Genomic DNA, 27,857 nt, shown 5'->3' on the forward strand with positions numbered 1-27,857 from the left:
GCGTTAATTTGCTTACTCATTTATAATAGTGTTAAATTAGATGAGGGAAATAGTTATAACACGATGACTTTGCAAAGGCAAAAGAATACTGCATAGAAAATTTTCATAAGCAGAAGCAAATGGAATGAATATGAAGTTGTGGCATCTCAAGGCTGTATTGGGACTATTGTTTATTTTCTTCATACTTAAAGAATGATTTAAAGAGAGGGGATATTAAGTTTGCAAAACTACGGAGAGTAATATAAAGGTGATGTTGGATATCTGTAGAAGTTAAACTGGTAATGTGAGCTAAAGATAATGGGTTTTCAATTTCATGTTGCCAAATAAAAGATTATGCATTTTGAGATGAATGTATTACATACTGTATTATATTGATGGTACTATGAAATTGTGGCTAGGAATCTGAAATGGATAGTTCAGAGGGTTTATTATTATTATTATTATTATTATTACCCCAAAACCTCGTGGAGTCAAAGATTCATCTGGGAGGTCCTTTCATCACACACACATCTCATCATACTGTGTCTTAAACATACTCAAACTCTTGCAGACACGACACTCTCAGGCAAGGCATTCCAATCATTCACAACTCTGCACGAAAAAAAACTGCCTCTTGCTACTCTACTCACACCCTCTTTATACAGTTTCCAGGGATGACCTCTAGTTCTCCCCTGATCTCCCACTATTCTCGGAACTTCTCCACCATTGATCCTATAACATCCCCTTACCAACTTGTAGGCCTCTATCATATCTCCCCTCTTCCTCTTGTCCACCAGACTCTGTAAATTACATCTTCTCAATCTTTCCTCATACTCAACATTCCAGAGGTCAGAAACTAGCTGTCAGTCTCCTTTGGACCCTTTCCACCATCTCTTCATCCTTCTGAAAACCCACTGACCAAATCTGGTTACAATAGTCCATGTGTGGCCTAATCAAAGCCTTATATAACAGAACAAGAATTTCTCTACTTCTACACGTCAGTGTCCTCCGCATAATTCCCAGAAGCCTTTGTGTCGTCTTCAATTTTGGCGATGTGTCCCCTAAATTTTGGATCCTTATCCACTATCACCCCCAGATCTCTTATTTCCTCTACCTCCAACAAAATATTCTCACCAAGCATAACTTCTGCATCCCATCTTTGTTTTCCAAATTTTAAAACCTTACATTTTGCATATATAGTAATAGTATATAGCAAAATAGTAACAAGGATTACTTGAATATTGAACATACTGACAAAGATGGGAGGATTTTATACCCAAGTTTCTAAGACTATGAAACAGCTACATCTTGATTATTGTCCATAAACTTTTCCATCTGGGTTTCCTTCAGATGGGGAGGGATAGTGGAGAGATTCAGAAATGAGCATAGATTGGTGTGGTTAACAGGCAGAAAAGACATGATTGAAACTTAAGGTTACTAAAAGGATTTTGTAAATGGAATTTTATTTTCAATATATGAAATAAAGAACTGAGGGGTTACCCTTAAGTTGTAAAGGGGTGTAGGGGGCTTTTTGAGTGCAAATGACAATTGGATTACCAGAGGTGTGTAGTGTCCTCAGAGTGAATGAATTTAATGAGGTATGATAGGTATTGTGTGAAATAATGGTCAGTATGGGTCTCCTGTGATGAAAGACCATGTAATTATCCTTAGTTTGAACTATCTATCTCCTGGGTCTCTCCATTACAGGAGGCCCACCCTAACTTTTCACACAATACCTTCACCAACAAAGCACTCATAACATACTCCATTCTACTCAGATTTCACTAAAAGGAAATCTAGTCCTGATGTCCTTGACCTTATTTCCAGAGGATTTAGTCAGCCTAGTTGGTTAGTGTATCTACTCTCCAGCCCAGAAGGCTGCAGGTTTAAATCTTGCAATGGACATGGATGTTTCTGATCGTCTGTGGAAATGCTAATGGTGGTGGGCAGTAGATGCCATTGGTGGATTGAGTGGTGGAGACAGTTATAGAGTAGGACTGCAATTTGCAGTCCTCTGAGAAAAGTACTGCTAACACCCCTTCAATTGCAGCAGCAGAGTAACAAGTGTATAACACTTCGTGGGGAATATGAGAATGTGTAAGTTACATGGTTCTACCTCAATTCCTTCATGGTTGATTATCACAGCTTTTCAGCACCCTTGTAAGACAGCTTGTGTGATCTTTCATCCCCCCCGCAATCACTAACTTCTACATGGAAACCTTTGAGCAAAGGGCTCTTGATTCCGCCATGCTAAGACTGACAGTCTGGCTTAGATACGTCGAAGATGTGTTCGCGATCTGGCCACACGGGCGACAAAAGCTAAACACATTCCTTAGCCACCTGAACAAACAATACGAACGCATACAATTTACCATCGAAATCAAAAATCATCAGAACTCGCTCCCGTTCCTAGACACACAAGTCGCACATCTTCCTTCAGGCAGTGTCTGTTCTTTACGGCCTACTGAAAACTGACACACACTGGCCAATACATACATGCTAATTCATGCCACCACCCATCACAAAAATATGGTGTCATTAACACCCTTAAAAGCAGAGCTACAACAATTTGCTCTAACCAGCAAGCCCTGAAACAAGAACTAAAAATCATCAGCGACACATTCATAAATAATGGCTATAACAAAAATACTATTAATAAAATACTCCATAAAACAACAAAAATGAATCTAGATTATAGTAAAACCATAACCATCCCATACATTAAAGGGTTATCCGAAAAAATCAACAGAATCCTACAACATTAACCTCAATGCCACCTTTAAACCACCCACTGAACTTAAAACCATATTGAGCTTCTCTAAGGATCCTCTCCTCCCATTGGCACATCCTGGAGTCTATTGCATCTGCTGCACCTGTAGCTTACTGTACATTGGTGAAACAGGATGGACAATCTCTATATGCAAGAAAGAACACATATTAAATATAACCATTATGGTGAAGCAGGCCTCTCAGATCATGTGCTCAACACCTTACACCAAATCAACTGGAAAAGCACCCACTCTTTACACCACACAAAAACCTGGTATGAAAGGAAATTTAAGGAAGCCTGCAAAATCCTGATAAACCACCTAAATATCAACAACAAAGATGGCATGAAAATTCCAAGGATCTGGATGGCACACATTCAGCCCATCTAATATATATGATCCAGCACAGCATAAATCAGGACTCTAGCCAATCTTCAGCTAGTATTAGAAACCATTCTATACCAACTGGCTGGAATGTACATGTATAATCATGTTAATATATGTATATAGATAGATAGATACATAGACTTGTTGTTGCACCCAATGTATGTCTACAACCAATAGATAACACTAATAATAGGACTCTAGTGTTGATGTTTTTTTCCCCACCAGAGGTCAGGCCAACAATTGTTTGTAGTGGTTGGTCAGTAACTTTAACAAACCAGTTCAATTGTAGTGTAGCTTATTTTCTGTGTATAGTTGTATGCTCCAGAAGATGACCTTGAGATAAAAGTCGAAACATCGAATGTAGATTTTAGTTATATTAAACTAAAGTTTTTATTCAAACATGGTAGTTGTCTGCATAATTTTCAAAAATGCATTAAACTGCTTAGATGTAGACATTTACTTTTGTGCATTTTCATAATCAAGACCTATCAGGCTATCTCATAGCTGTATTTGCAGTGATATTTTGCAATATCTCAACTTTAGATTCAAGGGAACAGCAGCAAAATTAGTGTTCACTAATTCAACTAATTTTGCTGCTGTTCCCTGTTCTGCCATATTTTCAATGAAATTATTTTTCTGTTCTTTTTCAAATTCCTATCACCAGTCCATTGATTGGTCTAATTTCTGATAAAGCTGATCAATCTTGATGTTGCTTATGTATCTACTTAATAATGCTGCTTAAATTCCTGGATATTTCTTTTAGACACTTTTTTGACCATCTCCCATGCACTGCTAACACCCTTTCTTAGTCTTATGCCATAAGTTGTCTTCTAAACCCATCTGCTGTTCCTCATTCCATATTCACATTCTTAACTGAATGTCATATTAAGACTGATCACTTCTCCCAGTTGGAGGCACTATGGCTGCTTTTGGATAATCTGCCATTGTATTTGCCTTGTTTTCAGCAAGTTCTTCCCCTTTCATGGTTAAATGAAATGAATCACTAGAGTAGATAATAGATGCATTTTAAAAAAAACTTATTGTATTTTGTGGTGTAGTCTTAGAATGATGTCAGAGAATGGAAAACCTGAACTTCAAACTAAAGTACAATTTCCATAATTCTCTCCCTTCCCAAACCAATGCAAAGCATTGCAGAAAAAATATCAACCTTCAAATGCCTTTGGCATGATCCTAAAATCAGAGTAGCAGGTAAAGTAAAGCTGAAAATAACTTCAGGTTTTTCTGTTTTGTAGCAGAAATAAGATTTTATTATTTTTTTTAAACTAAGAAGTTATGCTTAGCAATTATAGCCATGTGCACATAGAATTGTAGGATGCATTTCTTTTGATTAGTTTTGGGGATCCAAATGTTGGGTTAAATTAGATTAGGTCTGAGCTTAGCTGAAGGATTAGATCACAGAACCCTCTGAAAATGCAATTTTCAAAGGATTCTGTGATCCTGAAATGAAACACAATTTTAGACATGGCTCCTCATAACCAATAAGTGCTTTCTTTTTTTTTTTTTAGCTTAATGTAACAGAATGAAATGGCAGTATCTGCTCATCTATCCAAGATTCCTTAAATGGACCAGCAGTACTGCTGCTTCAACTTCTAGTAATTTCATTTATATCAAAATTTTAAACACTGCCAAAACCAAATTTCCTTTTTACAAGCTTGTTATTTTAGAAAATGCTTCTTGGCACAATCCAATATTCTAGTTCTAATAGACATAAAATACTTTAACTGCAACTTAAGTTGTAGAATGGCTGATCTCTTATAGGCAGTGCCTAGACATTAGCTACGCACTGTCTTCTCATCCCTTTTAGACCTACCTTATTGCAAGACTGGTGGAACAGCCTAAGGATATAGAACTTAGTTTATAATGTGATAACTATGAAACTTCCCACAAGCCCATTTTAAAAATTTATGATATCAAACTTGGCTTACCACCTATCAACATTGTCCACAAACTAAAATTTAAGTTTGTGACACTAACTACTAACCTGATAATTTCAAATTATCACACAAATACTAAGTTAGTGGTGGTTTGTTAAGGCTAAGGCACAAAGGAGATGGTGCTTGGATTAATGGCATAATTTGAGATAAACATTCTTGAAGGTCCACAGGGGATGGATATGTTAGCTTTGGCTTTTCTCTAGAAAAGCCAACATCTAGTCACTAAATCAGGAAGAGCCATCTACATGGCAATAGCTTATAAACATGTTCTGCCATCTCAGCTGTTAAGTTTGATTAATAGTTTAATGATAATCTTTACATTTCATTTGACTTTCCTTAATTGTTCTTCATACCAATAATACTTGCACCACCATTCCACACATTCTTACCAAGAAAAATATTGAATTCCAATATTATTATCCAGGCCTTCATGGAGTCAAAAGAATCATCGTGGGAGGTTGTTTTTAGGAAATACAAAATCTATCATACCACTCCTTGAACCCATTAACTGTTTCCACTCCAACCACTCTCTCAGGCAATGCATTCCAAGGTTCAACCACCCTCCATGTAAAGAAACCACTCCTCGCCCTCTTGCACACAGCCTCCTTTCATAAATTCCAGGGATGGCCTGGAATTTCAGGTTTCTATCAATCATCAACCCTAGAGCTCTTGTCTCCCCTACTTCCTCCAGTATAACTCCTCCCATAGAGAATGCAGCATCCCATCGATGTTTCCCAAGCCTCAAGACCTTACATTTTGCTGCATTAAACTGACAACCCCATTTATTTGCCCGTCTGTCTAGTTTATTGAAATCCTCTTGCAGGGCTGCCACATCTGCACTATTACTGATAACCCTTCCCAACTTCACATAATCTGCAAACAACTGAATGTCCCCTTGCAATTCATTGACAATATCATTGATATAAAGATTGAACAATACAGGTCCCACTACTGAGCCCTGTGGAACCCCACTTGTAACCTTTTGTTTCCTTGATATTGCCCCATCATACACAATTCTCTGATACCTATCGGTCAGCCAATCCTGAATCCATTTGACTAATCCCACATTTAAACCCATGTGCTGCAATTTAAATATCAGCTTATGTGGCACCCTGTCGAACGCCTTTTGCAAAATCCAAAAAAATGGCAGTATATGCCTTTCCCTCATCAACTGCTCTTGTCACTTTATTATAAAAGACAATCATATTACTGAAGCAAGAGTGCCCCTTAACAAATCCATGTTGATTCTCATAGATAACATTATCCTCATCTACCCAACACTGTATATAGTCTCACTAATTTCTCCAAGACCTTAACTACTGATGACACACACAAACAGGCCTATAATTAGACACTTCCAGTCTGCTACTGCCCTTATGCAGTGGCACTATCTTACCTTCCTTCCATTCCCTGGGTACCTTTCCTTCAGCCAGACTTTTATTACTGACACTTTTATTACTTTTAGAACTGACAGCTCCAGGTCAAAGGAGCTGTCAGTTCTTTAGCGCATTCTCTCAAAACCAGTGGTGAAACACCATCCAGTCTAACAGCTTTGAGTATCCAGAGTACTCAGTATTTGGAACACACTTCTTGCACCTCTAAACCCTGATCCTGTCCTATCCCTCTAGTATTAAAACCTCCTCCAGGATGAAATACTCCAATATGCAAAAAATTAAAGGATTTATGGCCATTTTCCCATAAGTGGGAGTCAGTTTTCACATGTATATAATGTGAAATCTTGAAACAAATCTGGAAGAATAACAAAAACTCTATAACAAAATTCTTAGTTATTAGAACATTTATCTGTGCCAATCTTATGATATTGGTGAAAACTTAAGGCTTAAGTCTCATTTAAAAAATTAAATTATGTGAATGCAATTCTTGAATCTCTAGCAGACTGAGAAATAGTTGTGCAATGTGTAGCCATAACTTTCGTATAGCCTTCTCATTATTCATACCCCTGATTAGTACTACAGATAAATGAAAACTAGGTATGATCATTAACAAATTTGAGATCAAAAATTTTAACACTTGATATTTGAATGTTATTTAATGTTTATTTTTCAGGGCCCTTTTCAAGTACAGAGAAAATCGCATTATTCATGATTCCTCTGGAACCGACTTTATAGAGCTCAAAGACAAATTATCAGGTCAGTTAATTTCATATTAGCCATTTTTTTGGTTCTAAAACAAGGCTGTTCTTTTATTACCTGCAAGGTCATTTAAAGAGTCATAAAAGAACAGCCTTTAACTTACCTCTTTAAAGTATGTTAAAGCTGTTGTCAATTCTCTAAAGCATATACCTGGCCTGGTTGGCAGAGTGGTTAGCGTACCTGCTCTCAAGACAAAAGGCTGCAGGTTTGAATCCTGCCGTGGGCATGGATGTTTGTAATTGTGAAAATACTAGTGGTTGTAGTGGGCAGTAGATGATGGTGGTAGTTGTAGTGGGTGGATTGAGGTGGAGATAGTTAGTGCCTGCCCTCGATGAGTCATTGAACTCCCTGGAGGTGTCATGTAATAATATTATATTATTACCATCAAGTCCTATAGCCTTATTGACATAATTCGCTCATTTCTTTGTTACCTCCTGCTCACTCACCATCAATGGTTCTTTCCTCCAAGTTCTACATTGTTCCATTCACAAGGATGGAATGCTTGTTTAACATCTCTACTATATCTTTCTCAGTGGTGATCATTCTACCATTATCACTGCCCAACATAATTTTTCCTTCTACCAACCACATACTAAAAAACTTAAGATTTCTTTTGGCTACATTTGCTAACTTTTTTCTTCTCCCACACATGAAAGGCAGAGCCTGTAGGAAAGATGCTATGTGGGCAGGTTTGGAAACATTTCATGGGGGAGGCTGTTCCACAGAATTGAGGTGGAAGGAATGAAGATGATTAAGTAGCAGGCTTGGTGAGCATGCAGTTCTATAAAGGGATGCTGAGCATCTGTAGTAAAAATATCTTATAGATGGCAGAAATGGGAGGCATAATGGATGCTAGTGCTGCTCCTCAACAATGGCCATGGAAATCTTCTGTAGAAAAGAAGATGCAGAAACTGACTTTTGTGGAAAGTCGCTGGCTTTTCTGAACAGAAAGAACCTTTAAAGTCTTTGGATTTTGGGGATTTATACAGAGTAATGTTTCGTAGAGAGGTACCATCTTGAGTGGAAAAGGATTGTTTTTTGGAAGTTGATGCTATAAAAGTGCTTCTGTCAGGAAAGGTTTGGAGTTAAGTCTGAGAAGAGATGTGGTCTTGACTATTGAGCTAAGTATTATCAAAAGTGGAGATCTGAGGTCTTTATGGGAAAGCAGCCAAAACTGCATTTTGAAAACATTTGAAATTTGACTAGGTTGTTTCACCACAATCAAGGATACTGTGAAGATCTCAGAAGTTTTTTTCCCAGGCTTAGACTTGGTTAGACTATAATAAATTTAGTTTAATCCTTTATCCAAGGGTACGCAAACAAAGTTTGTGCATGAAGTATCTTCAGGACTGAGGCAACTCGTGGCAAAGGTGGACCAAGCTCATCACTCCTTGTCTCAGTATCTCCCATTGCTTCTGCCTTTAGTATCACCACTTTTGGATCTGGAAACAAATCCTATTGACATGTTATTTCCTCAAATACCTCCTCTGTCATATGTCCTCTACACTTAAGTTCCTCATGATTCTATCCTAATCAGGATGAAACACCCTTATAAATTTATCAATGAATAGTAATAAAATAGAAATCTGATCTTGAAATGGTGGGTAGGAACCAGTAGTTTAGTGGTAATTGCTCATGTTATGAAATCATGCCCATGTTACAGGCACTGGTGTAAGAACAATCAGTGATGCGTTTAATATCAATCAGTGGTATGTTAAGGCTGTGGGACTTTATAATATATTGCTATGTATTCTGAAGGAATATGCCAGGGAGTTGACATTTACCTTCACATTTCTTTAAATGAGTCTTGCACTGGGTTGAGTTCCAAAGGAGTAGGAAGGCAAGATTGTGCCCCTTCATAAAGGGAGGTGATAGAACTCTCAAATTATAGGCCTATCTGTGTGTCAGGTGTTGTGGTTAAGTTGTTGAAGCTGGTGAGAACTAGGATCCAGAAGTGGGTTGACAACAATGGAATTCTTTGATGGACAGCATGGATTTGCTAAAAGGTCATGTTTAAGTAATCTACTTGCCTATTACAATAAGGTGACAGTTTCCTTGGACAGTGTAGAGGGATATATATAATGGTATTCTTAAATTTTGCAAAGGCTTTTGATAGATTACTGCATGATTAAGTTGATAGCTCAAACTAGAGTGGATGGGGTTGGATATTAGATTAGTGCACTGGATCAGAGACTGCCTATCTGATAGGCATCAGCAAGTTGTGTACGGGGAGCAGTATCCAGGAAGAAGTTGCAAAGTTGGCACGAATTATGAAGAGTAGAGAAGCTATTGTGGCCTACAAGAAGACTTCAATAAATCAAGTGAATGGACATGGAAATGCAGATGAGAGTTCAGTGTTGCAAAATGTAAAGTTTTAAAATTTGGGAAACAGATGGGATGTAGAATTTATGCTTGCTGGGGATATATTGTTGGAGGTAGATAAGAATCTGAAATTTATGGGACATTGCCAAAATTGTGAGGACAACAAAGAATTCTGGGAATGATGCAGAGGACACTGACTTTTAAGGTGATTCTTGTTCCATTGTATAAGGCTTTGATTAGGTCACAGATTTGGTCACCTGGTTTTCATAAGAGACAACTTATTAAAGTTGTTTCTGATCTCTGGAATGTTGAGTATGAAGAAAGGTTGAGAAGATGCAATTTAGTCTAGTGGATAAGAGGAGTGACTACAAGTTAGTAAGGGAGTTGTTAGAAGATCAAGGTTGAAGAGGTTTCCCAGCAAACAGTGGGAGATCAGGGAACAACCAGAGGACATCCCTGGAAGCTGTATAAGGAGAGTGTGAACAAGGAAATGAGAAGCAGGTTTTTTGCATGCAGAGTTGTGAATGATTAGTCTGAGAGTGGTGTCTGCAGAGAATGAGTATTATTATTATTATTATTCAGGCCTCCATGGAGTCAAAAGACTCATTGTGGGAGGTCCTTCCTAAGAACATAAAGTCTGTCAAGACTCATCGAGGGGAGGTCCCCCTAAGAAACACAAAGTCTATCATACCACTCATTGACCATTCTTGCTCTCGCCACTCCATCAGGCAATACATTCCACGGTTTAACCACCCTCCATGCAAAGAAACCACTCCTCACCCTCTTGCTCGCAGTTTCCTTTAATAACTTCTGGGAATGGCCTCTCATCATCGCTCCTTCCTGCTGTTCAACCAAGTGAAAGAAATCCCCAGTGTCAACCCTGTAACCACCTCTCAACAGTTTAAGTCTCAATCATATCACCTTTCCTTCTATCCACCAAACTCTGCAGTCCACATTCCCTCAGCCGATCCTCATAACCAAAATTGTAGTCCTGAAACCATCTTTGTCATCCGTCTTTGTACCCTTTCCTCAGTTGATTTATCCCCTTCAAATCCTGGGGACCAAATCTGAGAACAATAGTCCAAGTGGTCTGATCAGAGACTTATACAATGGAATGATAACCCTTTTATCTCTGCGGGTCAGTGTCCTTCTCATAATTGCAGCAATCCTCTGTGTTATCTTCACCACCTTTGCAATATGTTCCCTAAATTTCAAGTTTCTATAAATCATCAACCCTAGATCTCTTGTCTCCCCTACTTCCTCCAGTATATCTCCTCCAATAGAATATGCAGCGTCCCATTGATGTGTCCCAAACCTCAAGACCTTAGATTTCGCTGCATTAAATCGATACCCCCATTCATTTGCCCATCTATCTAGCTTATTCAAATCCTCTTGCAGGGCTACCACATCTGCACTATTACTAATAATCCTTCCCAGCTTCACATCATCTGCAAACAACTGAATATCCCCTTGCAATCCACTGGCAATGTCATTGATATAAATGTTAAACAATATAGGTCCTAGTACTGAGCCCTGTGGGACCCCACTTGTAACCCTCTGCCTCCTTGAAACTGCTTCACCATACACAACTCTCTGATACCTATTAGACAGCTAATCCTGAATCCAGTTGACCAATCTGACATCCAGACCCATATGCTGCAACTTAAATATCAGCTTATCATGTGGCACCCTGTCAAATGCCTTTGCTAAGTCTAAGAAAATTGCAGTATATGCCTTTCCCTCATCTAATGTTCTTGTAACTTTATATCATTTTCTCCAATTAGTGTCATCCTTCCATAATCTTTCTTTTGCTGGGTACATATCGAAAGAACCCCTTAGGAGTCTTCTTGGTTTCATTAGCTAACTGCTGTTCATAGCTCTCTTTAGCTACCTTCACCAACCAAGTTGCCTGGTCTTTGTAGTCCTAATGGAATTGGTTATTTCCACTTCTCTATGCTGACTCCATAATGCCCTTTTTCTCTGTATCTCATGCTTAATCTCTTTATTCATCCATTTGACACCTACCTTATTTAACCTCTCACCCTTGGAATACATTTAGACATTCTATCTACTAGATAGTTTTTGAAAATCCCTCAAGCTGTATTGATCTTTTTTCCAGCTAACTCCTCATTGCATGCTACACCTACAAGCTGTCTCTTGAGCTCTTCATAATCACCCTACCCCCTTTGTAGTTCCACATATACCCTTTTCTTACAGAGGTCCCCACACTGCTGGTAATCACCCCATGGTCACTCTCACCAATTGGTGGGTGATTTGACACTTCATTTATGATTACATCCTCTGAGATGACCAAATCAAAGACCCTCAAAAACTTGAGAAACTCATTTTTTTTACTTCCAGTTGCTATCTTATCATTCCAGTCTATATTGCCATAATTAAAATCGCCCATAATGATCACTCTTTTCTTATTTGTTTAACTAATTTGATTAGTTAAACAAATTTGATTAGTTTGTTTAACTAATTTGATGGTAGTGACATTTCATAGTCACTACCATCCACATTTCCTGGTCTAAAACAACACCCAACTAAGTATTTCATTCCATTCACCTCTATCTCTCACCATACTGCCTCAAATCCACTGGCACTATTTCCATCTTGCATCTCTATGTTGTATGAACATAACTTTCTCTATCATCAATAGCATCTTTTCCAGCTAACTCTTCATTCCATGCTATACCTGCAAGCTGTCTCCTGAGCTCTTCATAATCACCCCCATATTCCAGTCCCAAAATGAAAGTTTTTGTATATGTGTATATACCTAGTACCTTACCTAGATGTCTAGGTCTGAATTAATTCACATGTTGGCTTCATAAGTGCCATATACGTAAGAACTTGCCCTATTTGTCAATGCTGCCATAGTGTCCTTTCATTATGGTAGCAATTTCTGCTGAACTTTATTCTCTCTTTGCTTATTTTATCTCTGACCAGAGTATGTTCTTTTGGCTTTTAGCAACAGATTCCCTTTCACTTGTTTAAAGCACAGCCTATTCAAATTCTTGTAAAAACATGAGCTTCTTGATTGCTTACCTTAATTTAGCATCAGCAAACTGAATCTCAAACATTCATGATTAATCAGTGTTTAATTATTTACACAGCTTCTTATAGGAAACTGTTTAAACAGCACAATTTCTGGTTCTTATCAGCCAATCATTTTTTTGTAATAACCAGGCTATCGATTGACTATAAATCTTCCTTAATTTCAATAGCTTTTCATGTAGGCACTGTCAAATACCTAATTCTAAATATAGGAAATTATTTAAATATCTGTCTAGTATACTTATTGCCCTATTATAAAATAAGTTACTAAAGACCTCCTCTTAGCAAACAACCTCTGCTACTTGAAAAATTTCTCATCAATCTAAGTTTGTATTTCTGTCTTTAACCAGCCTCTGACACCTCCATTACTATGCTTAATAGACTGGACTGTAGTTTAAACAGCATGCATTTCTCCTATATGCAACAATTTTCTGCCTTTCTGGAATTGTTCCTTTTGAACAGTTTAACGGCACTTGGTTTCTTTTGTGCAACTGTGCTTTGTGCAAGCTTACTTAAAATTCCACTTTATTCCTGAACTGCTATCTCCTTTCCCATTATTAAACTTCTTAATACCTGAAGATAGAACACTGCAAAATATCATTTCCACTGTTCAGATCAACATACAGACATATTTGCTCTATTAGCAACAATAGATTTTCCAGGATTATGCTTTGACTGTCTCCAGCCAATCTTTTTGTCACCTTTCTCCTTCTTGGCCTATACCTTATACAACCGAGCTCTGTTCCTTTTTCACAGCTCTTACGTAATTATGCTGATACATTCCCCTTTTAGTGGTTCATTATTTCATCAGTTTCTTTCCATAGTTTGTCTTGCTCTAATTCCATATCTCTTAAAACTTGCCTTTACCTAGCTATTTCCTCATTACAAAACTGTATGATCTCTGGTATAGTGACCTTTCACTGTATAAAACATTAAATCCAATCCTTGTTTGTATCCTATGTTGCATTGGGTATTTATCCTTAAGCAGCTTGAATAATTCAAATTTCCTGCTTTATCAGTTTCCATAGTTTCCATTATCACCTGCTTATAACCTGCCAGCAGTCTCATCTGCACACTTTGGAATTGCCCCCTCTAAATTGTTGGCCTATATAGCAACACCCATTAATATTGAATTCCTGCTCATTTCAATGTCATCAAACCTATTTTATTCTGAAAAATGAACTATTCCAATCAGCATGTCATCTAGTCAAGGATCTGTAGACAAATTATCAAGGCTACAAATTCTTCTCTTTTATTCTTTGCATTGGTATCGGCCACCTCAAGATGCATGACTTTTTCAGTTAGACTGCAGGTGTAACTCCAGTGGAAAGTGATAAATGGCATTGCTCCAAGCTTTTTATATTAGAAACTGCAAGGGATAAGATTAGGAAAGCAGTTTGCTGTTCTAATAATCAAAGTGTTAGATAATTGAAGTATAATTACATGATGTATCAGAAGTCTAGCATGCCAGGATTAAAGATTGTTTTGAAGTTCAGATAAATGGTAATTATTGTAAATGGATCTAGCATAATTTAGAACCATAAAAAATCTCAGGAAATATAAGATGTGACCAAGCTCATAAGTACTAAACATGAGTGAGTGACCAGCATGATAATAAGATTGAACCAAGAAACTGTGACCAAAGAGAGTGGTTCAATAGAAAGGTCCTTCCTAGGAAACAAGTCTATCAAGGCTTATTGTGGGAGGTTCCTCCTAGGAAACAGTCTATCATACCACTCCTTACTCATTGACCATTCTCGCTCTCACCACTATCAGGCATTGCATTCCACAGTTCAACCACCCTCTATGCAAAGAAACCATTTCAAAGAGATGCATCCTCCAGTTAGAGCTAATGCAATGATAACTAAGAATAAGGGAACTGGTGATGCTCAAGGTATTACAAAAGCATAATGCAAATATGGTCATGGGATGTTGGCCTACATATTATGACAATGATAAAGAACATTTTCTTAGATTCTCATAGAATCCAAATGAGATGCTATTAAAAGCAGATTTAAATTCCAAATGAGACATTTATCTTTTAGTCAATCTTGCTATTCTTAATTCACCTGATTTCAGAGTAACTTGTATTTTTGGAAATTAACTTTTCTTCCATTTTGAGGAATTTGCATGTTCTACGCTTAGAAATTGGGAGATCTTATTTCAATAAAATTCAGTTATCCTAAGATAATAAAATATCTTATATCTTATCATAACCTACAACATTCAGATAACAGAATATAGAAGATTCTATTTAGTTAAATTTTTTATAAAAAGGAAATAATAGGTGCTAATTTTTTTAAAGCAAAATCGAAAGTTTATTGATTATATGAAAGCATCATTGAACAAGCTGCAAAAGGTGAATGTGGCTGTTTGCATGCCTGCTCAACTTTTTAATTTAAATTACTGTTTAAAATGAAAATGGATTGTTTTAACTTGGTGTTTGATCACTCTTCCAAATACATCCAATTTTTTTTTTTTCTATATAATCTCGTTTGTTTGGCTTTTTTCTTAAAGCCATGAGCAGCACATCTTTAGAATGCCCATCTTTAATGCCAACAATCTTGGTAACTTATGGAATAACTGGTCCCATTGTTTGTCAATTATGGTAAATGGACCTTTTACAACTTTCAGTTTCTTAAAACTGAAATGTGAAATGACTTGTATACTATAATGCTTTTGAGCATACTTATACAAAACTAAAATAATTTCCAATTAGTAAACCAGGTGAAAAAAGATTCTGTTAATGACAAATCTTTATCTTTAAGCTACCAGAGTGGCTTAAAAGTCATTAACATGAATTTAAGTATTCACCATCCATTGACATGTCTGCATATTCTTGCTTTTCAGCTATCACCATATTTGCTTAATTTCATCATTGATAATCTACACATCTTCTAATTTTTGTTTTTTAGATGACGATCGTGCCTTTGGGTTCATCAGAGTACCAGCTGGTGATGAGATGAGTAAACGTGTGAAATTTGTCTTCCTCACTTGGGTTGGTCAAAATGTTAACCCTTTAAAACGAGCAAGAGTTAGTACAGATAAAGCCTTGGTTAAACAAGTGATTCAAGTAAGTATAGCTATAAAACTATTCCTAAATTTATTACATAAATCTTATTTAGAATTAATGCAGAAACGTGTACACATTTCTATCAACAAGACCCAAAAATTATATTGCAGTTTTTTTATCTATAGTTCACTATAAGCAGTGCTGATATTCACAAACCATTGCATCATATATTCTAGAATATTTTTATTGAGTCTACTTTGCAGTAAATATATTTAGAATTTACAGAATTCCTAATATGTAGCCTGTCACTACTTTGCACTTATGTAGTTTCAAAATGGGTAATTTTGAAACTTGAATGCTTTTTTTTTTTGTTGAGATTTTTGATCATTGCCAAACTAAATATTAAAATTTAGAAATGAGGTAGTAATCTAAAAATAACTTGTGGATGAAATCCCTTCATGTAGGACACCTGTTTTATAGAGGGCCTTTTTTTTTTTTACTGTCTTCCAGATCACTAGGATCCAATGCCATGCAGTGCAATCTCATAGACATGAGAAGAGATCCTGGCAGTCTTGCATTACTTAGACTCTATTAGCCAATAATGGATTGCCTAGCCAGCATCATTTGAGCTAGTGAGCTTGCCTACAAGGATCAACAGCACTGAAAATCCATATCAATTGTTTACCAGATAGTGTCAATGTGTGTGGCTTGGTGCTATCATTAACCTTCATCAGTAAAAGGATCTCAACTGTCCTTTTAGGCTTCATATCCCTAATCCACTGAAATGCTTTAAATATCAAATGTGGACATGCTCAAACTCTCACAACTTTACTAGTTGTGCCTGATGTAGTAGTTAAGAGCATAATGAATCTTGCTATGTAAATAATAAAGCTAAATGTGTTAACTGGCAGGGAGACCATCTGATCTCCTGTAGATTCGAAAGGTGGAAGGATGGGGGGGGGAATTTAAAGAAACTATCAGGATGCAAAAAAGCTAGTTACATCTATCCTGCAATCCTTATGTTGAGAAGGTAGCAGTTAAGAAAACATCAAAAGCAACTTGAATGTGTATGTTTTCTTCTTTTTGCTCTCACAAAAGCTTTTAGTAAGAAAATTAGTTTTTAGACATGTCCAAAAAGAACCAGCAATTCCTTTATTATCTAATCATACAGTAAGAGGAAAAAAAGGTAGATAGCTAAATTTGCTATAGCAAATAGCGCAAACTAGTGAAAAGTCCTGAATAAAAAAAAATCATCGGGTAGCAGTATGTTAGGATTCACTACAGCAAACTGTCCATTAGTATGTATGTAAATAAATAAATACTTCGTAGTTAGCATATCTGCTTTCCAGCCAAGGGTTCAAATCTTGCTATGGGCATGGATGTTTGCGATTGTTAAAATACTAGTGGTGGTGGTAGATGTGGATTAAGTGGTGACTTAATCCATGAATCTTTGAACTCCTTGGAGGTGTCAGTTTATAATAATAAACTCAAAACATAAATAACATTTTGACTTTATCTAAACTTGTTGGGAATAGCATAAAGGATTTAGAATAAGATGCAAGTAAAATAAAAATGTGAAACATTTATGAAATGAAAAGCAAGTAGTTGCTTTCGGAGGCAAACTCTAGATTCTAATACACAAATATCATCATAGAAAAATTTGAAAAACCAAATCGTGAAGATCCTAAATGTCAATCTAAAAAACTCCTTCAACGAGGAAGGTATGTGAAATTGTTTGCTCAGATATTCGGAATAAAATTCTTGAAGTCTCGTGTAGTCCTGGAGAAGTACAGAATGTTTCTGGCAAGTAGTAAGTGCATAACTTTAGAGAATATAAAAAGACGTTAGAGCTGTCTGATAGTTTCTGTGGCTAATTTTAGCTGCTTTGCTAAGATATATAATATAGAACAGATCATGAAGGCAGCAAAATGCTTTGGAAGCTATTGAAAAAAATTTGGTTGCAATTAAAGAATATCACAATGTTTGGCACATCTGCCAATATGCAAAGCAAACTACAACAGGTGTAATACTTCTTTTTTTTCTCTAGCCCTGCCAGAAGGTTAAGGTGGTGGCAGGAGAGTCCAGATTTCCCAGACATGAATGTGTTCAATAATCATCAAATTCCTGATATGTACCCTCAGAGGGGTGTACAGAATAATCGAATCATTTTTCCTCCAAATTAATCTTCTGTCAAGACTCCAATATTATCAGATCTTATATTTCTGTCTTTTAGGGCACTATGTACATCTTGGTCTTCCTTTGGGTCTTTTTCCTGGCAAAGAAATGGCTGTTTTGCTAATCTTCTTTGTTAATAATTCTTCTATTCTGTTTAAGTGACCATGCCACCTGAGATTAGCTCTGCTAACACATTCCAGAATGCTAACAATGGCAAGTTCTTTCCTAATATCTTCATTTTTAATGATATTGCAATTGATACCATCTGTAAACTCCACTTATCTTTCTCAGAATTCATTTCTGTGCTCTGCAGTTTGATAGTGTTTTATTTCTAACCCAGCTCTGGATCCATAAGTTTAAAAACTGGTTTTGAAGTACAGTCTTGTATACAGTTGTTTTGACTAATCTCTCTCTCGTTCCATATAAACTTATTATCAACATTTGACCTCAATGGAGTTGCTCATCGTGGGAGGTAATCACTATTGCATACAATGCTCATCCAACCATGTCTTAAACCAATTCAATGTGTCCACATCCACAACACTCAGGCAATGCTAACCACCAACTCGCCAATCACCCTCCATGCAAAGAACCTGCTTCTCACTCCTTTGCTCACACCCTCCTTATACAGTTTCCAGCAATGGCCTTGTTCTACTCTCCCATTTCTATGAAAAATCTCTTCCATGTCTACTGGATAACAATCCCTGACCAGCTTATGTCTCAGTCATATCCCCCCCCTTCCTCCTATTCACAAGGCTCTGCAACTTACATGCTCTCAATCCGTCCTCATACTCCAAAGACCACTGAATACCTTTGTGAATCTTTTCTGTACCCTTTCCAACATATCTTTATCACCATGAAAACCTGCTGATCAAATCTGTGCACAATAATCCATGAGGCCTGATCAAGGCCTTATACAATGGAATCATAACCTCTCTATTTCTGAATGTCGGGGTTCTCTTCATCATTGCTGTTATTCGATGCGATGTCTTCACAACTTGTGCAATGTGGCCCCTGAGTTTCAGGTCCTTGTCTACCATCACTCCTAGCTCTCTCATCTCCTCTACTTCTGTTGAAGTTTCCTGACAAAGTGTATACTTTGCATCCCATTGTTGCTTACCAAATCTCAAAACCTTATACTTGGCAACATTGAACTGACTGTTCCACTTACCTGCCCATTCACTGTGTGAATGGGCAGGTAAGTGGAACAATCCTCTTGTAAGGCATTAACATCAGCCTGACTGCATTGCTCTTCCCAGTTTTGCATCATCTGCAAACAGCTGGATATCACTAGTTAAACCTGACCCAATACAAATTGAACAACAATGGCCCCAAAATTGATCCCTGCAGCACACCACTGGTGACCTTTCTCTTTTGAACTACTGCACCCTCCATATACAACTTTCTGATACCTATCTGACAGCAAGTCACTGATCCAACACAGAAATCTGTTATTCAATTCCATCTGCTTCAATTTAAGAGCTTGCCATGTGGCAGTCTATCAAAAGCCTTTGCAAAATCCAAGTACACAAATGTATATGCATCTCCTCTGTCCAGGTATTTGTCACCTTGTTATAGTACATAAGCAGGTTGGTGAAACACTACCTCCCCTTAACAAACCCATGCTGATAACTACAGAGAATACTGCTATTATCAATCCATTTTTGTATCCTACTTCTCACCAATCTCTCTCTCCAGGACCTTCACAACTCCAGATATACAAACTGGCCTATAATTTGAAGCTACAGCCTTATCACCACCTTTTATGCAATGGAACAATTTTTACTCTTTCCACTCCCTTGGAACCTGTGTACTGTTGCAAAACTCTTATTAAACAGGCATGCCAAACATAAAGGTTATTTATTTCCTCAAATACCTCCTTCTCACTCACAATTAAGCTATCCTCTACATTTAAGTTCCTCATGATTCCACCCTGATCTGGATGAAACACTTATAAATTGATCACTGAATGCCTCAATGTCTTCTGCAGCAGTTATCATTCTACCACTTTTATCCCTTAACTTGATCTTTCCATGATCATTCTTCCTTCTACTAGCCACATATTTAAAACAAAAAAACACTAGGGTTTTTTAACCTGATTTGCCAATTTCTGCTTATACTTTACTTTTGTTTTCCTTACTGAGTAACTCTCCTGGCTTGTTATTTATATTCATGTGACTGATTACCATTATTCATCTTGTACTTTTTCCAGATTTCATGCTTAAGCTCCACATTCATCCATTTTACACCTACCTTATTCAGACTTTTGGCCTTTCGGAAATATTCGTGCATTGATGCTGTTATGCATTTCTTTGTAAGTTCCCATGCAGCATTTATTTCCTTACTGCTCAACTCCTCGTTCCATGTTATAGCTTGAAGTTGTCTCCTAAGCTTATCATAATCACCAGCCTTATAATTCCACATATATCCTTTCCTTGCAAAAGCCTTCATATGACTAGCCACAACACAGGTGATTATTTCATGATCACTTTCATCAACTGGAGGAAAATGTGAAACTCCTCTGAAATGATCAGATCTAGAAATCTTGATCCTCACGTAACTTCCTTTACATGTTGCCTGAGATAGTTATCTCTCAAGAACTCTAGAAATTCACTTTCCTTATTCCCAAATGCTATCTCTTCATTCCAATCTATACTGCCATAATTAAAATCGCCCATAATAATTACCCTTCCTTTGTTCACTAATCCAAGTGGTTTATGCATTTCTTCATCACCACATTCCCAGGCCTATAGCAACATCCAACTAAACATGTCTTCCTCTCAACCTCCACGTTATGCCACGCTGCCTCATAACCATTGCCACTATTTTCCCTCTTTCATGTCTACCTTATATGGACTTAATTCCCATGCTATCATCAGCAGCACTTCCCCTCCCTTCCTGCCCTTTCTATCTTCATGAAAAATACTGTACCCTTCCATTTCTATTCCCATTAAGATATCATCTTCATTCAACCATATTTCACTTCAACACTACAAACCAACACTGTAGTTAACCTTTCTTCAGTTATCCTGAAGCACTCAACGCTCTGTCACGTCGTCACAACTTCACCATTGCTCCTAGGAAATTACTGGCCAAGGAATTAAGGATCCAGATTGAACGCAGGATTCGCCACCTTCCAAACCACATATCCAATGATATTAGATTGGATGTAGCTTTTGTTCTCACAAAAGCAAAACCACCAAAAATCAACATCCATTAGTGAATATATTTCTCTACAGGAAATGAAGAAAAACGAAGAAATAGTTATCACCAAAGTGGATAAGGGGAATGCAACTGTGGTACTCAATCATACCGACTACACAGGTAAGCTTAAGGCTTTACTATTAGATCGAGCTACTTACCTCCCCATTGAATACAATCCCACCAACTCTCAAATTAGAAAACTCCATAGGCTCGCTCCTTAAGAAGGTCACTTCTTGGCCTGTGGAGATTACTTAAAAACAGACTAAAACCATAACTCTAGGGCCCCCCCCCCCATATATATGGCTCCCAAAAATACATAAAGAAAATGTGCCATTACATCCCATAGTGGATGGCATTGATTTTCCCCCATTTACAAACTAGCTAAATATTTAGCCAAAGTGTGCTCGCACTATATTGGCAACACACCATCACACATCAAAAAAAAAAAAAAAAATTCAGCCCACTTCAAAGCCAGTATAGAAAACCTTACACTCCATAATGGTCAGTTTTGACGTCTCCTCCTTATTCACAAATGTCCCCCTCAAAAAACCTTAGAGCTAATCCAAGCTAAATTTCCTCCTGATATCTCAGTCCTAATTTAGTTCACAATGAACTCGGGCTATTTCATTTGGCAGGAAAAATTCTACAAACAGAGGGGACAGCTATGGGTTCACCATTTTCCCCACCCTTGGCTGCCAACTTTATGGAGACTTTTGAAGAGAAAGCCTTAAACTCTGCCCCACAAAAACCTACATATAGCTTCGCTACGTTGATGTTCGCTATTTGGCCACATGGCCTGGATAGCATGCTTAGACAACCAACACCCTAGAATCAAGTTCACCCTGGAAAAAGAGGAAAACAATAGCCTCGCTTCCTAGACACACTAGTCGTCTGCCAACCTGATGGAACCTTGGTTTTCTCAGTTTATAGAAAACCCACCCATACAGGCATATATATTCGCCAACAATCCCCCCCTTCAAAACAATATGGAGTGATTAAAACACTATTCAACAGGGCTAAACTAATCTGTTCAAATGACCAAGCCCTAGCCACTGAACTAAATCACATCCTTAATACTTTCTCAGACAATGGCTACCCCCCCCCCCAAAATCCTCAAAATATTAAAACCAGTTATCCACACCCCACCTTCCCCCATTCACAAAAACGATTACTCTAAATCCATTACCTTTGCCTACATCAGAGGCACATTGGAAAAAAATCAACAAAATCCTAAAAAAACATGACTTGATCTCTTGTTAGAGACCACATAGAAAATTGGCATCTCTTATCTGCTCCACTAAAGACAAACCATTTCCCCTAGACCTACCTGGTGTTTACCAGGTCCCTTGCAACTGTAAATTGTCCTACTTTGTCCAAACAGGCAGGACAGCAAATATCAGAATCTCCGAACATCAGATTTCACCAGTACAGCCACTCTGGGCTTGCAGACTGTGCTCTGGATACTCGCCACAGTAATACACCGCAGCAAGTTCAAATATGAAAGACTATTTATGGAATCGGCCTCAGCCCTTAGGAACATGCCAAACCTCAACAAATTTGGGAAACATACATCAGAAGAACTTCAGCCCAAAGGCCAAGAACACCTAATATAGCCCACCAGGGGCACCATCAGGACTTTATTCTAGTAGCAAGGCTTATACGTTGGTCATACATAACTGGTAATTAGTTTATGGAATTAACAACGCATATAAAGTATATTAATTAAAGGTAACTTTAATAAATAACTTCTATATTTCGGCAACGTCACGTTGCCATCTTCAGGAACGTAAAGATATGGTATGTGAACGCAGGCACTAACAAAAGCAAATGAGGAAGAAAGCAAGAAACTAATATTGTTCCTAAAGTCCTAATGGTGCCCTCTGGTGGGCTAATTTGGTTGACTTGGCAGTTGGGCTGAAGTTCTCAAAATGCAAGTCTCCCAAATTTGGGGTAGTTTCATGCACCCAAATTTGTTGAGGTTAGGAACATTTTTTAGAGTTGCTTTTTTAGAGCTCAGCAGCTCTAAAAACGATCCTAACCTGAACAAATTTGGGTGCATGAAACTACCCCAAATTTGGGAAACTTGCATTTTGAGAACTTCAGCCCAACTGCCAAGTCAACCAAATTAGCCCACCAGAGGGCACCATTAGGACTTTAGGAACAATATTAGTTTCTTGCTTTCTTCCTCATTTGCTTTTGTTAGTGCCTGCGTGCACATAACATATCTTTATGTTCCTGAAGATGGCAACGTGACGTTGCCAAAATATAGAAGTTATTCATTAAAGTTACCTTTAATTAATATACTTTATATGCATTGTTAATTCCGTAACCTAATTACCAGTCATCAGGACTTTAGGAAAAACGATAGCTTCGTTTCTTATTTGCTGTTATGTAGTGCTTGCATGCACATGTCTTTATCTTAAGTTGCCATAAAGATGGCAACGTGACGTTGCCGAAATAGTGGAAAATATATATTAAAGTTGATTTAATTTGTATTTCTACCATGCTGTCAATTCCTTAAGTATTTATCAATTTTAACCAGCATATAAGCCTTTCTACAAGAATTACATATTTCACTTATTTCAATGATTTGGGGGTGAAATAACAGAAACCATTTCATCCCTTTTATTTCTGATACTTCTGGCATTTGTAAACAAACACAACAGTTAATTTTTAGGTCTATAGCCAGTCCTATTCAAGCCATATGTTGGTTGTGATTTTCCCCCACTACACCTGCCAAATCACCTTTATTACTGCTTACCACATACCTGCTCAGTCTCCACTTCTCCACCAACATTGAAATATACTCCATCTTCATACACCCATTCACTGCCACTTTAAACATTCATTCACTCTCTCTATACCATGTCTCCCTATCCACCCGAGCTCTCCCCCCCCCGTTTCCACGCTCCTCTTGTATTCCCATTCTCTCTCACTCTACTACTGTTTCCATGCCAAGCACTGCTGTCTCACTCTCCTGATTTTTCTCTTCATCTCTTCCTTCTGATCTCTGGCATGCATCACACACTATACTTTCATCTAGCAACACTTTCTCCATCACACTCACTCTAAAGCCATTTAAATGCAACCCATCACACTTGTATAATTTCATTCTTCCCTCAAACACATGCCATACATCCACAAACTCCACTCCCTTCTCACACAGCTCTGCCAACATACTATTCATGATTTTGGCTTTATGTTGCAACTCATCATCATAACTAGATAACACAGTGACAGCCTTTGCTACTACATTGTTATCTTTCACTCTTCTCAATAGCTTCTGATATTTGTCCTCTCATCCTTATGTCCAGTTAGATCATTCGTCCTTACAATCACGACTACTCTCTTTCTAGTTTCTTCCTCATGTCCAACACCTTAATTATTGTACTCATTCCACATATATCCTTTCCGTGCTAAAGCCTGCATATGACTAGCCACAACATAGGTGATTACTTTATGATCACTTTCACCAACTGGAGAAAAATGTGAAACCTCTCTAACAATTACATCCTCTGAAATGATCAGATCTAGAACTCTTGATCCTCGCTTGCCTTCCTTTATGTGCTGCCTGAGATAGTTAACTTTCAAGAACTAGAAATTCACTTTCCTTATTCCCAAATGCTATCTCTTCATCTTATTCGGCTGACTTCGTACTATACTAGCTTTACTAATTCTGTTTGCCATATTTAATATGCCATCTTCACTAAAAATTGTGCCTAAATAGCTGAAATGTTTTGCTTGTTCAATAGGCTCATTATTCAGGATACAGTTGATGTTTTCAATGTTTCTGCCTATTTTCATTGTCTTGTTATTGCTAACCTTCATACCAAATCTATTACGCCAGTTATTCAATTTAGTCGGGGAATCTTGCAGACTTGTTCTGGATTTATTTAGAAGGATAACACCTGCATCTAAATAGCTAAGATTAACATAATTAATTTTGATGTGTAAATAAGCCTTATATAATGATACACAAAATATTCCACATAATCCTTATCTGCCCTAAGTATTAATGTAATGTAGATTTCCTTTTTGTGAGTTGAGATTCTTCTAAAAATGATTTCAGTGATCTAAACATTTGTGTAATATTTAGGAGTGAAAAGCAGTCAAGAGGTAGTTTTCTCAACCTGAAGTTTTTAACAAGCAAAATCAACTGTCAGTTGTCAAAGTCAACTTACTAAGGCAAGTGATGTGAAGTCATTAGCTTTTTTATACAAGTTGCCCCAGTCCTGAAAATAGTTCAGGTGCAAACTTGTTTGTTTATACTTTGATAAAGGATTAAACCAAGTATATAATTTCTTGGTATCTTTAACTTTTTCCAACAAAAATCAACTGTCAGGCTTCCAAACTTCAGTGGAGAGATTCAATTTCACCATTTTCATCTCTTAACCTGCAGACTAACAGAATTTATAAACTAAACTGGCTTTCCTTATCCATGCATTATTAGGAACATATAATGTATGTAGCCAATCTAAACTATCCGCTTGATAGTGTGGCTGATCTGCAGCCAAAAAAGAATAAGACTATGAATCAATATGGAAAATCTATAGTGTTATGTGTTTGATACTTCATATGGTAAGCATGAAAATAAAAATAAAAAAATGCTGCCTTAGTCATTTAGTGGTTTAAGGCAGTTTTCTCCTGCTTATGGGTTTTAAATATGAAAGATATACTGAGAATTGTCTCTGTAAAATGTGGCTAGTGTGCAACCAACAAATTTGGCTGAGATTGCCAACAATTCCTTTCTCTTATTTCAAATGCTTTTTGCATTATAATAAATTTAGTTTAATCCTTTATCCAAGTGTGAGCAAACAAAGTTTGTGCCTGAAAGTATCTTCAGGACTGAGGTAAGGTGGTACAACACTGGACAACTCGTTGCAAAGGTGGAGCAAGCTAACATCACTCCTCTCTCAGTATCTCCTATAATGCAAAACACATCTCCTTGCAGATACGTATAATGTTATGCATTAAGGGAAGGGCCACTATCCAGACTAGTTTCGACCTTTATTGAAGTTTCTTCAGTGGGAGCCAGGCCCAAGTGGAGATACCAGGCAGAAGCATTAGCAAGGTCATCTCTACCTAATAAACTTTCAACAGCTTTTTGCATTAGTATACAAAAATTGCAGATTCCCTTTAGTTCTTGTACCAGCTTTAGTGATAGAAATTCTAATTTCAGTAGTCCTATGCAGATTTTTATCCACTCTATTCTTCAAATTATTCCGCAAAAAAAAATTTAGCAAATATACATTCACTGCATAAGTTTCTCCCTCTTGCACTCAACCTTTTCAATTTTAGTTTCCCTGCCCAATTACTTGTTCAGAAAACCGTAACTTATTCAAACGCGTGACACCCTCCATGTTCAGATGCAACCTATCTCTTGCATACAACTGTGTTTTGCCTTCAAAGACATTCCAGATATTCACAAATTCCAGACCTTTTTTTGCACATTCTTGCAATCGCATCATTCACATTGCTCATCTACTTATAATTGTCAAAACGAGGCAGCACACACACTATCCTCCCTTTGACACTTTTCTTCTTCACGATATCTAACAACGTCCTTAAATCTTTTGCTACCTGCTTAATACTACCACTCAGGTCATTTGTACCCACCATAACTATCATCTTTTCTGCATCATGCTCTCTTTATTGCTAAAGTCACTCTATTGTTCTGCCAGACAAGCACTCCTCAGGCATACTGCTCTCCATACCCTTAATCATTGAAATCACCATATATTATATTATACCACTCATAACTTCAAGCCCAAATAAGCATCACTCACGGCCTCATTTTTACACTATTCAGCATGACTCTCCCAGTTTCATTACTTTCCCTCAACACTCTTTTACTTATTCTCTCACTTTCACATCTCATTTCTTCTAGACCTCTTGTGCTTTCATTCTGTTGACTCCCAATCATTTCCATACTATTCATTATTTCATCATTCACCAAAGTCTCTTCTTTACTTAAACCTATTCTAGTTACTTCAGTTAAAGTAATCTCCATAGTCCTAATTTCTCTTTTCAACACATTGAACTCATTTTAATATCCTGAACCTCCTTACTGACCACTTGCAGGCGATGAAAATCGCTTTTCATTTTAACGAACTCCTGCCAAAGCTCTTCTGCTACGGTCCCAAAGTTTGCTTTTACTCCTAATCGCTTGAATCTATCTAGACACTTTTCACAAGTTTCACATTTTCAGTCTTGTTTACCCAGACGGTCCACAGATCTTTCTCATTTTTCAGTGCATACATATAGCAGTTTCCACAATGCATCCATTGCAAAAAAAATCTAAGGCAGAGCTAGATTTTCGTACAGAAGTCCTCCTGATGCAAGTTTTTTAAAGGACACCATCTTTGGACACTGAAATAGTGAAACAAGTAGCGAAAATGCAATATAAACAATGTTTCAACAATAACACCACCGAAGGACACTTGTATCCAACTGCAGCACAATTTGAGACAAAAAGCTGCACTGTACTTTAATTTAAAAACACTTTCTAGTATAGCTCAAAATGACTGTTCACATGACTGCATTGAAAAACCACATAAACTATAATTTTGGGTTTGGTTATTGGATATACATTAGTTTTTTGTAATTTGTATATAAACAAAAGTATGCTTGTCTTTTTAATAATGTAGCAAGATCAAATACAGCTTGTCTGCGCAAGCCTAGTGGCTGTGTGCTTCGCAACCATATGCTTGGGGAAGGAGTGTCCTAGGTTCGATTCCCGTCAGAGACGTGAGGAGTTTTTTGTCAGCCTGGCTAGCCGAGTGGTTAGTGTATCTGCTCTCCAGCCAAAGGGCTGCGGGTTCAAATTCTGCTGTGGGCATGGATG

At 37.4% G+C, this 27,857-nt stretch overlaps 1 protein-coding gene across 1 annotated transcript in view; it reads left to right on the forward strand.

Annotated features, from left to right (window-relative positions):
- Positions 1-27,857, forward strand: part of LOC150103224 (coactosin-like protein) — a 93,897-nt gene that overhangs the window by 63,072 nt on the left and 2,968 nt on the right. Inside the window, exons 2-3 of the mRNA XM_090397797.1 lie at positions 7,157-7,239; positions 15,537-15,694. Coding sequence (XP_090253923.1) covers positions 7,157-7,239; positions 15,537-15,694 — 241 coding nt within the window. The remainder of the gene's footprint in view (positions 1-7,156; positions 7,240-15,536; positions 15,695-27,857) is intronic.

This window comes from Typopeltis vanoorti, chromosome 9 (genome assembly GCF_054136105.1).
Source record: "Typopeltis vanoorti isolate ZY-2024b chromosome 9, IOZ_Tvanoo_1.0, whole genome shotgun sequence".
In the NCBI taxonomy this organism is placed as follows: domain Eukaryota; kingdom Metazoa; phylum Arthropoda; class Arachnida; order Uropygi; family Thelyphonidae; genus Typopeltis; species Typopeltis vanoorti.